Raw genomic sequence first — 13,506 nt, forward strand, 5'->3', positions numbered from 1 at the left:
AACTGTCTAAAGACTTCTGCTTGGCCTTGGAAAAACAGCCAATTACCCAGGCATCCCAAAATATCCAACTATGCTACCACTGTTTTGATACTTCCAGCTATGTAATCTGGAATAAAGTCACAGGTCTTTTCTTGTTTAAAAATGAAAGAAACTTTAACTAGATATCAGCACTCAGCTGGGGGAGGGGGTGATATTTGCTTGTTGGTGAATATATTGTTTCTGACATTTGATGTCTCCTGGTGATGCTGAACAACAGCAATATTGGAATTTGTGTAGACAAACCAACCTTCTTAATTTCCAAAGAACTTCCTCCTACTATGACTTCTTGGAGACAGTACCCAACCTTAACACTTCTGCTCCTCTTCAAATTCCCTTTGCTTGGTCACTTTAGATTGAGTCTCTGTGGGTCACATATAACTGAAAATGTGAGCAGTAGCTGGGAGCAATTAGTAGTCCCTGTGCTGAAGGGGAAATTCAGGTAAAAAACACTGAAACAGATACAGCATGCTCAAAACAGACATTTTCTCCTAACTTACACAGCCTGTCGGACACCAAATTGTCAAATCTTAACCAAGGATAACTTCTGTCTTCTGCTACAAGGCAGAAGCAGCCCAGAAACATAAACTGCAGTGTCATCTTATCAGGGCATCACTGACACAAAGATTAACCCTGTCCCAACTAAATTATATACCAGCTTTTCTTGAAATAGTTCTTACAGTCTAGAGGAAGATTTGGTTTTATGTAGTTTAAGAACAGTGCAATCACTTCCTTTAATACTGCTCTGATATAGTGAGAAAGCAAGCTGTAGAACAGACTGCTCAGGACCTCCTTTCCCTCTTCAGCTATCCTTTCCAAGTGCCCTTCACTCCAAGCTGGTGAATCCTCATTTAATCCCCTGCTCAGTGGGATCCAGTCAAAGGGCAGCTCCTCCTGCCCTCCTGGAGAGAGCAGGGCCACAAAGTCAGCAGAGGCAGGGAGCTGGAGGGCCACCAAGGGAAGGGAATTTGTGACCTCCTGGCTCCAGGCTATGAGTTTGACCAACTGAGCCATGCCCAAATGATCTCTCAGTTAATTTTTCACAGACTTAACTGAATCAGCAAGTCCCAACTACAGGCAAAACTACTTTGAGCATATTACCAGGTGTATACTTAGCCTAGCTCATGTGGACACTCAAGTGCAGGTACCTTTCTTAACTTCAGGAATGCTGATATCTTCCAACTACTGACAGGCAGATGATACTTTCCTGGGCTGCATCATGGTTCTGAGAGCCTCATTTACACAGGGATCAGAAAATATTCATACACAGAATGAAAAATCCAAAACCAATGTCCCCACTTAGTACAGCTGTGCACACACAACAGATGGCAAAACAGGGATATACCTGCAGTGTCCTGCTGTGACAGCTGCCACCCAAAGGTCTCACTGAGCTGATGTCTCATTAGGAAGCTGCTGGGAAAGCCATGTAAAATCAAAGCCACACTGTGTGCAGCACAGCAGCAACTTGCTGAGCACAGCACAGCTCCGTTATTCTATAAAGAAGCGCCAGAACTCCCACCTCTCATTCCTGGTGTATCTTTCCCTGCTTTTCCCTGGGAGGCAACTCATGCAAATCCTAAAGAACCTTTCCACATCACAAGAATACAGAGGCATAAAGCATGGTGCTATCAACATCAGTCTTGATTTCTGTAATATCCACCAGTCCCACAAGGACAGTGAATTCTGAGGGACATTAAAAACAATGCCAGGGACTATCTGGAAAGGTCCTGCTAGAAATGTTAGTTCTGGAGGATTCTCAGACAAAAAATACAAAGGGCACTGAGTCAAGGTGAGCTGAGAAGCATGCAAGCAGGAAAACTTGCCAATAAAAGGCACTCCTTCAGAACATAATGTTTTGTCTGACTGCTTTATCAGAATATCAATTTACAACTGCTTCTCACTACTCTGAACTGAAAAAGACAGGGGTGCAAAGGCTCTAAATCAAAAAGAGGAAGGTAGGCAGAGTAGGGTGGCCCTCATTCACTAAAGCAATAAACATATTCTACTTCTGCATTTTAGAGAAATCCAGACTGTTATTTTCTTTCCCTGAGGGTGTTTTTTGTTTGGCTGTTTTGATTTTCAAACAGTACAATTTCTGCTACCCATGGTTAAATAATCTTGTGTTATTCACCCAATGCTCTGGAGCAGTCTGGTCTATTTTAATAATCTTTTCATGGCTGAATATCTTTAGAGATGCCTAAAACTGCTAATTTAGAATAACCCTGTTGTAGAGAAGCCTAAATGCCTTAGATTTCAAACCAAGGACTTTCATAACAAAACCATCACAGACTGATAGGGAAGTTCTGGTTGCACTTACCAGAAGATTTAGTTCAAACTTCCAGCATGCATGAGGTAGATTTAAAAGATCCAACTTGGAAATCAATCTACAAAGACTAACTTTAAATGTAAATTGAATTGATCTACTTAAAATGTTACCATGACCCTTTATTCTAGCTTTACTGCAGAATACTTTCAGTTTTGTATCTGAGTTCTCTCACAAAAAGGAAAATGCAATTCACCCTTCCCTTTGCTTCTTCCTCTGCCACTGCAGCATGGCCTCTGTCCATTTTCTCCTGTTACTCACCAGTTCCCAATTTTCCAGCACAGCCCAATTTCACCATTCAGTTTTCACACACAATTCTGCTTGAACACAGCCTTTGTGTTCTCCAGTACATTTTGTATTCTTAACCTGTACACACAGAGGCAGCACAGTGCCCCCAGCATGCTCTAAAAAGTAATTAAACATGCACTTTTTTTTCCTACAGTTCTCAACCTGTCCCAGAATGAGCAGGGAAATCCAGGGAAATTAACAAACAGTGGAATACCACTCCACACAGCTCCAAGTCTACATAAATAGCTCTGACAGTCTCCACTTTTTTCCTCACTGTTTCAGCATGTAAAAATCCTGCCTCTTCATACCTGGGAGACTTAATAGTGATTTGTTCCACTGTCAAGATGATTCAACACGTTTGCCTGTTAAGCCTCACAGGTCCTACCTTTCTTCAGCAGGTCCATGTTGCTTTGGCAGTAGCTGAAAGGTTCACTCACCTCCTTGTGGGAATCCTTATGTGCTTCCAGTGTTTTCATGATAGTCAACTCCGCGTAGTTCTTGAACCGCGCCGGCTGGTTCCGCAGGATCTCCCTCAGGACACGCAGTGCCAGGGCTCTGATTGAATGCTGTGTCAAGAAAAATAGACATTAGAAAAAGATTAGAAAGAGTCACTTCTCAAAATTGTAGTTTGAAGTGAATTCTCATGGCTCATCAGAAATTTGCATGGCTCCCTACGCCACCAGCTCCAGTGGAGTGAGCAGTGGAGTCAATGTAACAAAATTCAGAATTGGGCTCCTTGCTTGCTCTTGCACAAAAAGCCACATAAAATGACTGTTCTCACATATACAAGAATCAGAATGACTACTTTCCTAAATTCCATTTTCTTTTGGCAATGAAGTACAAATTTGTACTCACAGGAGGACATCTACATTACATGAACATGTATGTTTTGCCTTTCCTCTTTTGCTCAGCTTGGCAGATCCAACTGGGCTCCATCCATGCCACAAAGCTGTTTTTCAAGTACTAAAGAAGTAAAACTGACTTGTCCTGTAACTCCTATGGAAATTACTTTCAAGGACTTAAGTTACTGTAGTCAACACTGATCTATGTCTTCATCCTTTGTATCAAAAGATCATGAGCAGAGGGGATTTGTAACAGCTGTTTCAATTTCATAACTTACATTACATTTTTGACCTGTGGCATTCCAAATAGATGTCATCATTTCAGCAGAGGAATACATACTTTACTTCATCCTTTTCAGTCTTTAAAATATGTGCTTTGCTATTCATCTGCAAAATTCCTACAGTAGCACAATTCACGTGTAGTTAAGACAAAGTCACCAGACCTTCTGATACTTGTGTGATGGTGCTATCATTAAACAAGTAAAACTACAGCAGTTCATGCTTAAACTAAGAACAATGACTAAGAAAATGTTAGCAACCTACCCTGCTTCAGAACTAACATTTCTGAGAGCCTGATATGTATTTTACAAGTAGTATAAAAAATACAACAGATTTTTGAATCAGATGAAACAAAAAAAAGAACTGTGAGTGCTTTGAAGCCTCAGTATTGTAACACTCAGATGGAGCATGGCTCTGATGTGAAGGTGCAGTGGGGTGTTGAGCCTTTACCAAATATCATTGAGCTGCAAGCTGAACAAATATCCCCAAATGGAAAAAATCCTAGCCTGTACATTTCCACTTTGATCAACTACCAAACATAAAGCTGTGATAATAACAAAGTTTTTTTTAACATTTCAAAACAAGATCCCCTATAAAGGCAGCTTGCTCTTGATGACATTTTTAAAAGTGACAGAGACTCATCCCATGAGATCTAATACCCTGGGTCTTTAAACCACCCAGGGGAAAAAAATTAATTTATTCTAGAATGCCTTTATTCTGCTTGCTGGAAATGGGTTTAATATAGCTAAGAGCTTGTAACTTCATTCTAACTCAGAAGAAAATAACTGAAGTCTTGACAGTTTCTTACTAGACTAGAACTTCTTTTCTGATTCTAGTTCAATTTCCTATATATTTATTAGTAACACTCTGGAGGGAGGGGAAAAAACTGGGACATTTTGGAGTAACTTAAAACTCTTCAATGAACAGAGTGAAAACTAAAGAGTTGTTAAAATTCAAAAGAAAAAATGAGCAGTGCAGTTATCACTGATGAGTGGCAGGTTTCATTTAAACTGGTGTGTAGGAATTATTACCCAAGATGAAGCAATGGACAGGAGAGTTAAGACAAAATCTACATCTCACATCTTTGTCTCCAAGCGTTTCCAGCAGCAAGAGCAGAATGGTTTTGAAATGCTCCTCCCAAACTCCAAGATTATCCTCCCTTGTGATCTTCAGCAGTTCCAGGAGAGCTCCTTTCCGCTCCTCCACCCGCTCGTTGTGGTTGGAGAGCTCTTTCAGAAGATCAGCCACCAAATCCGAATGGTCAATGGGTACTTCTAGGACAAATGGCAGCAAATCATTTGGAGAAATGTGGAAAAGATCAAAGGTGCCAAGACTGCTCACCCTCTATGGAATAAGGTTCATGTAACAAGGGCCCCCTAAAAATGCATTAATGTCCAGGTGGTCTCAGTCAAGCAGGCAACAGAATCAGACTAGCCCATTATTTAACCTGAGTTCATAGCAGGGCTCATGCATCTGCACGTGGCTTCTAATGAACCAGGAAGAGATGGCAATTGGATTTCTTCCAGTTCCAACAATTACTTCTACAAGATGAGAACTGCCGTGGTTTTTCCCAGACATACACACCCAAAACCAATGGTCACATGTATGACCTTTAGAATAAAGTACAGTGACTCATCAGTGTACTGCAAAAGAATAAAGCTGATGTGTAGCTGCACTTAATGAAGTCAAACACTCACTAACAACAAGCTGTTGAGTGAGACATTTCAGCCATGAAGAGGGGAAGGTCCCAAAGCAGTGTCCCTACAGATGCACGCGGATGCTTAAGGGAGTAGTTTACAGGAAACCCCAGGCAAACAAGAATCAAAACCACAGTATAACATTTTTTCTCAGTACCCGCAGATGAGGTTCTGCTGGGACATGAGAACAAAGGGTATTTCATACCAAGCTTTGGCTCAGATGCAATGTAATACACAACACATGCACAGGCACGTATCTGAGGCCATACACAAGTACACCAGAGTGGCAGTGAGCTGCCTGCAGTGCTACAAGGTGAGCGGATACAAACCATCCCGGAGCTGATCCATGTCATCATCAAACACTGCTTCCTTCAGGGCAGTCTTGTCGTAAGTGTTAATGGTGTCCGCGTAAGGATAGGGGTTGTACTCCCGAGCACGGGGCCCCGAAAAGGCGCGGGGTGGCTGCGTGTTCAGGAGGGAGGTTTTGTTATCCAGAGCCATCCTGCCGCCTTCCACAACGTCACCGCTTCCGCGGACATCGCCGCTAGGGAGAGCAAGGCCACCGTCCCGGGACACCTAGGGGAATCAAACAGAGGGGAAAAAGGGAGGTTCAAAATTCTATGGAAACTGTAGCATTTTTGGACTTCACCCACCAACAGGAAAAGGCACAGATTTACATGTATTATTTATACATAATACTTACATAAAGCTTTGATTACTACCTCTTTCTTGCACACAATTGCACCTGCTCAAAAATATCTCATAATCATAGTTTCTGTAACCAGTCTTGCACCATAAGAAACTGTATGAGCTGTGCACTTGGAGTGATCACAGGTCCTAAGCCTGTGAGGGAAACCATCCATACATTTTAAGAACATTTCCCATTACAGACATGACTACACAAACTCCAGGCAAAAGCCATCACTGAGCCATGCTGAGCCTGAGGAACACCAGCACTGTTTCCATCCTTCATGGCACTTGCACAGAAGCCCAGTGATCATATTCCACAGGAGGCCAGAGTTCAAAGGGAGCCAAGGGAAAGTCAGTGAAACCCCATAATTAAAGTATGAGAAATTAACAACCAATAAGCAGAAGACGCCTGTAAGAATATAGTAGGAGTAACTGGATTTTGTACACTAACAATCTAGAGGCAGGTTTGATCACAATGTTTTAAAATTTCATCTATTGGGGGACAGTAAACAACAGAACACTTACAATGTCACAGTCCTTCTTTCCATCACGTTTGATTGGCTCATTCAGGTCCTCTTGACTACGGAAACTAAATTTCTCAATCGCTTCTGTGACTCCACGAAGAGAGCTGTAGATTTCATCAGAGTTTAGGTTCTCCGTGTCATAATCCAGCATACTAAAGACCAAACGTATATGAAATGTTACAAATGAAACTGGAATCCACTTCTGACTGTCAACAAAAACAAGCTGGAGACATATGGTTTGGAGTGCCCTTTCTAACAGTGACTTGTAACACAACATGGATGGAATCAAAGCAGAGTTCAGGTCTGAGCTTCCCCTCAAATGGGGCTAAAACAAGGAGAACACATTGCTGTAAGTGAAGGGAAAGCAGGTCCACTGTTTCTTACATTCAGTAAGTGTGCTACCTTCTGTAAACCAAAAAACCCTATCCCCAGTGTGGCAGTGGTGTAATTTAAAAACGAAAATAGTATCAATCACTCTAAGAACTCAAATGGTTGTGACAGCTGGCGGAAATGAAATCAGTGAAATTTATGTTTAACAATATATGAAACTATGACAGATTTAAATGGAAAGGAAAACATAACTTGACATAAGCCTTAGTCTAACATGGCCCATTTTAAAGTAGTAAAACCTAACTCACTCGCACAGTGCCTTGATAAAAATAGCATTTCAGTATTTGGCCTAGGTTTGGGAATTCTCTCACTCAAACCTGACACCTTCTTGCAGTTTATCAGTTCCTCAGAAATTTCTGAGCCAAAAGTTTTGGGATTCCTTGAGGAGTTATTCAAAATTAAGTCCCATGATAAAATGCCTTGCATGCAAGGGCAGATGATATTAAAGATCTGGCAAAAGAGAAGTTCCTACAATCTTTGAGAAAATAAAACAGCATTATTGGTAGGGCTTTGCTCTATCTAGGAGAAGTTGAGTTTGCATGACAATCACTAAATTAATAGATCCAGCAAGACAGAACAATTTCTGGCGGAGTCTCAGATCTCAGTAGAGCCAGAAGCAAACAGACTGAATCAGACATTTACATCAAGTTGTTTGTCAATAAATGCAAGAAGTGGCTCCCTACAGTGGTGAATTACTATTTCATAACATTTTGAGAAGAATGACAGGATAGGCTTGGAGGCAGATGGCTGAACTGAGTTGTGTTCCTTTTCCACAAAAGAAAGATTCTCTATGAGGTGGGTGGGGGAAAAACCCAAACAAACAAACAAGAAAATCCCTTCTGAATTCTGCATACACAGCTGTTATTTTCAATGGAACCAAAAGCAGGATATTAAATATCTACTAAATATCTAGAACCACAGCTTTTTTTTCTGGAAGAAACTTGGGGACTTCAGACAGAGGATAAGATGGGCTGCCCAATTCCTTTGGGATTAACACACTGAAAGTAGCCATAATCCCTGGCTCCCAAGCAACGTGTTCACACTACACTCACACAAGCATCAGCACCATGTATTTTGGCAAAGAAACCAAAGAACAATTCCCCAAACAGTGTCTGGCAGACCAGGGAGAATGAGCAATCATTTAACAGACCAAGATCAGGAAACAAAAGCTGTTCATAAACCTACAGAAGTTGAAGTATTTAAGGCTTTTCAGACAGCTGAACAACAGTAATGCACTGTGATGGCTTTCCAGACAGAAGGCAAGGCAGTTTTTAGGTTCTTTAGAAGTACCAGTCAGGAATGGGAAAATCTTTGTTTCATACAACCTCAAATATATATGTTTTGAGCTCAAGCACGTTTAATTCACAGATCTTAGTTTTTCATGTAACTTTGAAGCGGGCAATGAAACCCCCATTTGAAAAGGTATACATGTGACTGTACTTGTGTTCTCACACCAAGAGATGACATGACTTACCAAAGGTCACACAATTAAATCCATGGCAGAAAAACCAAGAAATAATCACAAATATAATACTGACAATGAATCTGCTGAAGTCATCACTTCTTTCCTCAGGGATGAATTTTGCCCTACACTGTCACCAAAGAACAATGAGAATACAGACTCTTCACTGCTAAGAGACTAAGGTAATGTCTCAGAGCCACCAATCTGATGCATTTGTCAAAGCACAAACCCACATTTTAATAAAGATCTAAAGAATCCAGTCATTTCATGTATCAGAAGTAAGCCTGTGTAGGAGGTCACATTATGGCTGTGCTCTACATGAATGAAAATTCTACAATGTGAACACACGTCTCTACTGACAGTATGTGCACTGGAATACTTCACAGACAACACAATGGGGGGAATAAAAGCAAAATGGAACTACACTCACCTTTCAGGAAAAAAAAAGGCACAAAAGGGAAAAAAAATTATGACCCATGCAGAAAACTAGAGGAAAGGCACAGGATGAATAAGAAGTGAGTAGAGATGAGCAGTGTTTAGGGATGTCACAACATTATTTTCCATCTGCTGCACAAAACCAATGCAGCTGTCTGTAAGCTTATAAAGATACAATTTGGTAGTTTTCCAGTATGGCATGAAATACATTTTACTTCCATAAATTGTTATTCAGTTTCCAATCCAAACTATGTGTAAGTAGTCCACAGTTTAGTGTCTTCAAGCAGTACACAGTAACTCATGTCCTTGCACTTTCAGGCTCTGGGCTGGAATATATGTTACATTATTCCAAACCTTATTATCTGGTGTCAGATAAAAGAAGAGAGAAAAAACACTCTCAACTAGTTTTATTCCAAAAATTAATATGGATCCCCTCCATAGATATCTCCACAGTGTCCTAGCAGAGTCAGAACATTCATTTGAAGTTTTTAATTCTGCAGGCATTCACAGAGTTACCTACTACTGCATTCTACTTTCTCTCTCAGATGTTACAGGTTCTCAAACTTTGAGGCTTCAAAGAAAAATTCCTTTGCTTTTTTTTTTCATTAGTTTTTCATTAGGAAAAATTTAAGTCTTTTCTTTGGCTTTAAGGAAAGACTATACAGTCCTTCCTCAGGTAACAGACATATCTAAGTCAGGAGAAACCACATTTACAGATGGTTTGTTGTCAGGGTTTAAACTTTAAAGAATCCAAGGAATTTAACAGATATCTGACAAATTAAATTTGTATTCAGGTTGGGTTTTTTTTTCTTAAAACCAGCATACAGCTTTAGTCCACTTTATTGATTCAAGAGCTGTATGCAGACTGGAACAACATTTGAGGGCACAGGAGGAGGAATAGAGGTTGAAATTGTGATTGATAAACTCAAAATCTTGTGGTAAGAACAATTTTAGTTTCAATACTATAAATTTCCAAGATGTTCCACGAACACATTATACAAGCAAAGCTCTATGTGAAGTCACTCCTGAGCTGTATGTGTCCATCTGAAGGTCCTCTAGTGCCACACGCACAGTGCAGCCAAACTGAAAGATCCTGCCCCTGGTATTGTAATGCAACCAGTGCCTGCCAAAAGTGCTCAGCAACTGTGTTCTGCATTGGAAACTGACTGTGAAGCATCTCCCCTGCCATCTTCTGGAATGAGTGAAAGAGTCTGGAAAAATCCACTTTATTTTATCCCCACTTGCATGCTGCATCTTCCCCAAGCAGCAAGCAAGTGGCCGCCTGTCACCCCTGCTCTCTGAAAGGTATCATCATCATCATCTCTGCCCCTCTTCCAACCAAAGCCTCTGCAAGGCCCACATTTGAACAAATCCTGTGGTGTGAAAGGTAAATAATACTGTGACACCTCAGACAAGTTGGTTTAACAGGTAGCTTGTTACCTGGGAGAGTAAGAGCGTCTGAAAGTCTTGTGGGAAGGAGCAGTGGGGATGGAGTTAGGCTGAGAAAGGGGAGGGGGGTGCTTCGACAGCCCATCTGCACTCCAACCCCAGAGCCGACTGCCGTGACCAGAGGAGAAACAAAAGAGAGAAAAAACAGAGAAAGGAGAGGGAGGAAAAAAAAAAGAAACTATAATCTGAGTGGCTTAGTGCTGTCATGCTGCCTTGGAGAGAGAAAAAAATTAATAGAAACAAAATTAAACAAGAATACTCCATTGCGCCTCACAAGTCTTTGTTTTGGTCTTTATTATTCATTTCCATTTTTATTCCTAACATAATATGATTCATAAAAAATCCAGTCCCTGCTTGTACTAACCAGTAGATTTCACAAATGGATATAGCCTCTATAAACAACTCCATTTATAATGTTCTACGCAAGCAATCCCTGGCCACACGTGTATTCAAACTCTAAGCAGGTGTTTCTAAGCAACAGGATTTCCCTGAAAGACAGAAAAATTGGAATTTATTTTATTAGACACCTGAAGATACCTTATAAAGTTTGTCTTCTGGTGCCTCTATAAAAGCCTGTAGTCAGGCCCTACATAATCAGAAAACTTTTGCAGGGCTTAAGATCTGATCCTGTTTCACCAGATTCAAACTGAACCCAAATATGCAGCAAGTAAAAAGTCAGTCTGGAGTGTAAATGTATCATGGGGACCTGGCCCAGGTCTCAGCAGACAAAGCTGCAAAGACTGGGTGAAACCAGCCTCTGAGCTAATTCAGATTGCTCCTTAAACTTTCACAGGCCCCTTTCAGTTATTGCATGACCCTGTGTCTTTGGGTCAAGACATCCATTCCTGTGTCAATTTATCCAATCTCTGCTTTTCTCCTTTTCCTATTACAGTACATGGATTTTCAAAATCACCTTCCAAATGAGAATAGATGCTTCAGCTGGTGGAGTATTCACAACACTACTTTGTTTCTATTACATTTCAGCACATTGTCTTGGATATTGTCTTTGTACATATGCAAGTGAAAGATACTTTCACGTGAGAAGTGACAAGTCAAGAATTGCTCCAGTGCAAACAGCAGCAAAGCCAGTTAAAAAACTCCTCTGAAGAGCAGTGTCAAGAATTTCACTCATTAACCAGCAATCAAATCCCACAGCTATTACATGCCAGTATTATCAAGGAAATACTCCAGACTTCCAGACTGCTTATCAGAAGTTTCACAGCTCAGGTCTCACCTACCTGAACACAGGCCACCAAACAATGCAGGCTTGTTCTTATTGCATAAAGTGAGTGGTTTATTTTAATTCTGTTTCCATGTCTTTGTTTGCTCAACTTAATACTGAAAGTGTCAATCAAATTTTGTTTTTAATGGTATTTTTTATTATCAGTGAAATAGCAAGTATGTAAACTTACATAGCCAGATAAAATTGTAGCCTTTTATTCTGATGCATTTCCTCTAAAGATCTTTGAAAGACTAAATTGTTTTCTTTAATTTTGGGTGATTTTTGTTTATTTGTTTTCAATAACTAAGCACAGGCTTCTGGACTACTAATAATGGCAGAAACTCATTCCAAATGCATTCATTCAATTACTCCTACAAAATTCTAATATGTGAAGTTTCCAACCTGAATGTAAAATTTAAGTTTGCAGAAGTCAATTTATCATTCAGAACAGTATTCTAACACCAAAGGACTTCACAACCTAGTCTTTTCAATTTTGTACTACAACATCATTTATTAAATCTCAGAAGATTTCTCTGTCCTACATAAACCCAAGCCATTTATTTGTGCTTTGCCTAGGAAACATTCTTCTCTTTCAGTCTGAAGTCTGGTGGTCTTTTCCTATTATTTTCAGTGTTCCCAAATGCCCTTCCCTGTTTTCTTTTTCAGAAAGCACATCTCTCTTCCATAACTCCTCTCACCAAAAACTAAAACTGTTAATGAAAAAAAAAAGCAGATACAAATGCAGAAGTAACTCACAGATGTAGTGGATATGTTATAGTGACCATGAAGCAGAACTGGAGGGAGTAAATGAAGGCAGGAGAAAGGACTCTGCTCAAGACCCTGAAGGCATGCAACCCTCCTGAAGACTTCAGGGGATACTTAAGCAGATGTTATCATCTGGATAGGCAAATCAGCTGTTTGCAGAGTCCACTTCTGCCAAAACATTCAAAATCTATCCACAGAGCCCAAATACATGTACACATAAATACACACACAGCTCCCAAAAAATCAGTCACCTGCAACACACAGATAATACAGTAAATCTGTATCAAGGGAACCTTGCTGACTAATGTTGAGGGTATTGCCCACAAATCATCAGTAATATGGGAGAGCAGCTATGCTTAGAAGCATTTTCATATTTTTACAGGACCCGGTCATCCTTTTTGCACATATCCCAGCTCCAAAGACCTCTATGCCTCTGCATTTGACTCCAATCTGTGAACCAAGAAAAAAATGCAAGGAAAGCATAACCTTCAAAACCAGAGCTGGTGTTAAGAACTGAGATAATCCTTGCACTGACTTCACTCAGGCTGCCTGTACAAGACATGGGCAGGGAAGGGACAGGGTAAGCAGGGCCTGCACACAGAGCACCCCAGGAGGCAATGGGAATGCACAACCTGACTACAAACCTTTGGCAACAGGCCCCATTAAAATGAAAGGCCAAGCCTACTTTTGGAGGAGAGCTACACAAAGAAACTGGGAATCTTTATCCTTTACACTGCTATCAGAATGACCTGGGCATGCTTATGTTCTGAGTTTGTAGAGAGAAAAGTGACATTTCCCAGCAATGCTGAATAGCAAACAAGCATTTGAAATGGAAACATGACACTGAAACACCTATCCCAAAGAATGCAATACTGCAGCACACCCTACTTACCACAACCTGTCAGCACATCTTTCAAAGCCTCTTCTCTGAAAGGACAACCAGAGCTAAATTCTCCCTTAAAGTCAGGACCATGCCCAAACTGTGCTACACAAGACATTTTCAAGAAGGATGCAGCCCAGCAGAGCTTCAGAAGCTCCTGCCCCTCATTTGCAGTATTTGTCACTGCCTTTTCTACAAATGGCAAAAATCTGCAGATACTGTTA

At 40.6% G+C, this 13,506-nt stretch overlaps 1 protein-coding gene across 12 annotated transcripts in view; it reads right to left on the reverse strand.

The window, feature by feature from the left end:
* Positions 1–13,506, reverse strand: part of CLASP1 (cytoplasmic linker associated protein 1) — a 170,616-nt gene that overhangs the window by 15,289 nt on the left and 141,821 nt on the right. For 7 of the 12 annotated variants that reach the window (XM_074548777.1, XM_074548773.1, XM_074548772.1 and 4 more), the window contains 4 exons: positions 6,681–6,831; positions 5,795–6,041; positions 4,849–5,042; positions 3,085–3,213 (listed from right to left, as the gene is read on the reverse strand). In XM_074548777.1, coding sequence (XP_074404878.1) covers positions 3,085–3,213; positions 4,849–5,042; positions 5,795–6,041; positions 6,681–6,831 — 721 coding nt within the window. Of the gene's footprint in view, positions 1–3,084; positions 3,214–4,848; positions 5,043–5,794; positions 6,042–6,680; positions 6,832–10,406; positions 10,524–13,506 lie in introns of all 12 variants that reach the window. The other 5 variants (XM_074548774.1, XM_074548775.1, XM_074548776.1 and 2 more) reach the window with 2 other exon arrangements.

The sequence above is a fragment of the Zonotrichia albicollis genome, chromosome 10 (genome assembly GCF_047830755.1).
Source record: "Zonotrichia albicollis isolate bZonAlb1 chromosome 10, bZonAlb1.hap1, whole genome shotgun sequence".
Classification (NCBI taxonomy): domain Eukaryota; kingdom Metazoa; phylum Chordata; class Aves; order Passeriformes; family Passerellidae; genus Zonotrichia; species Zonotrichia albicollis.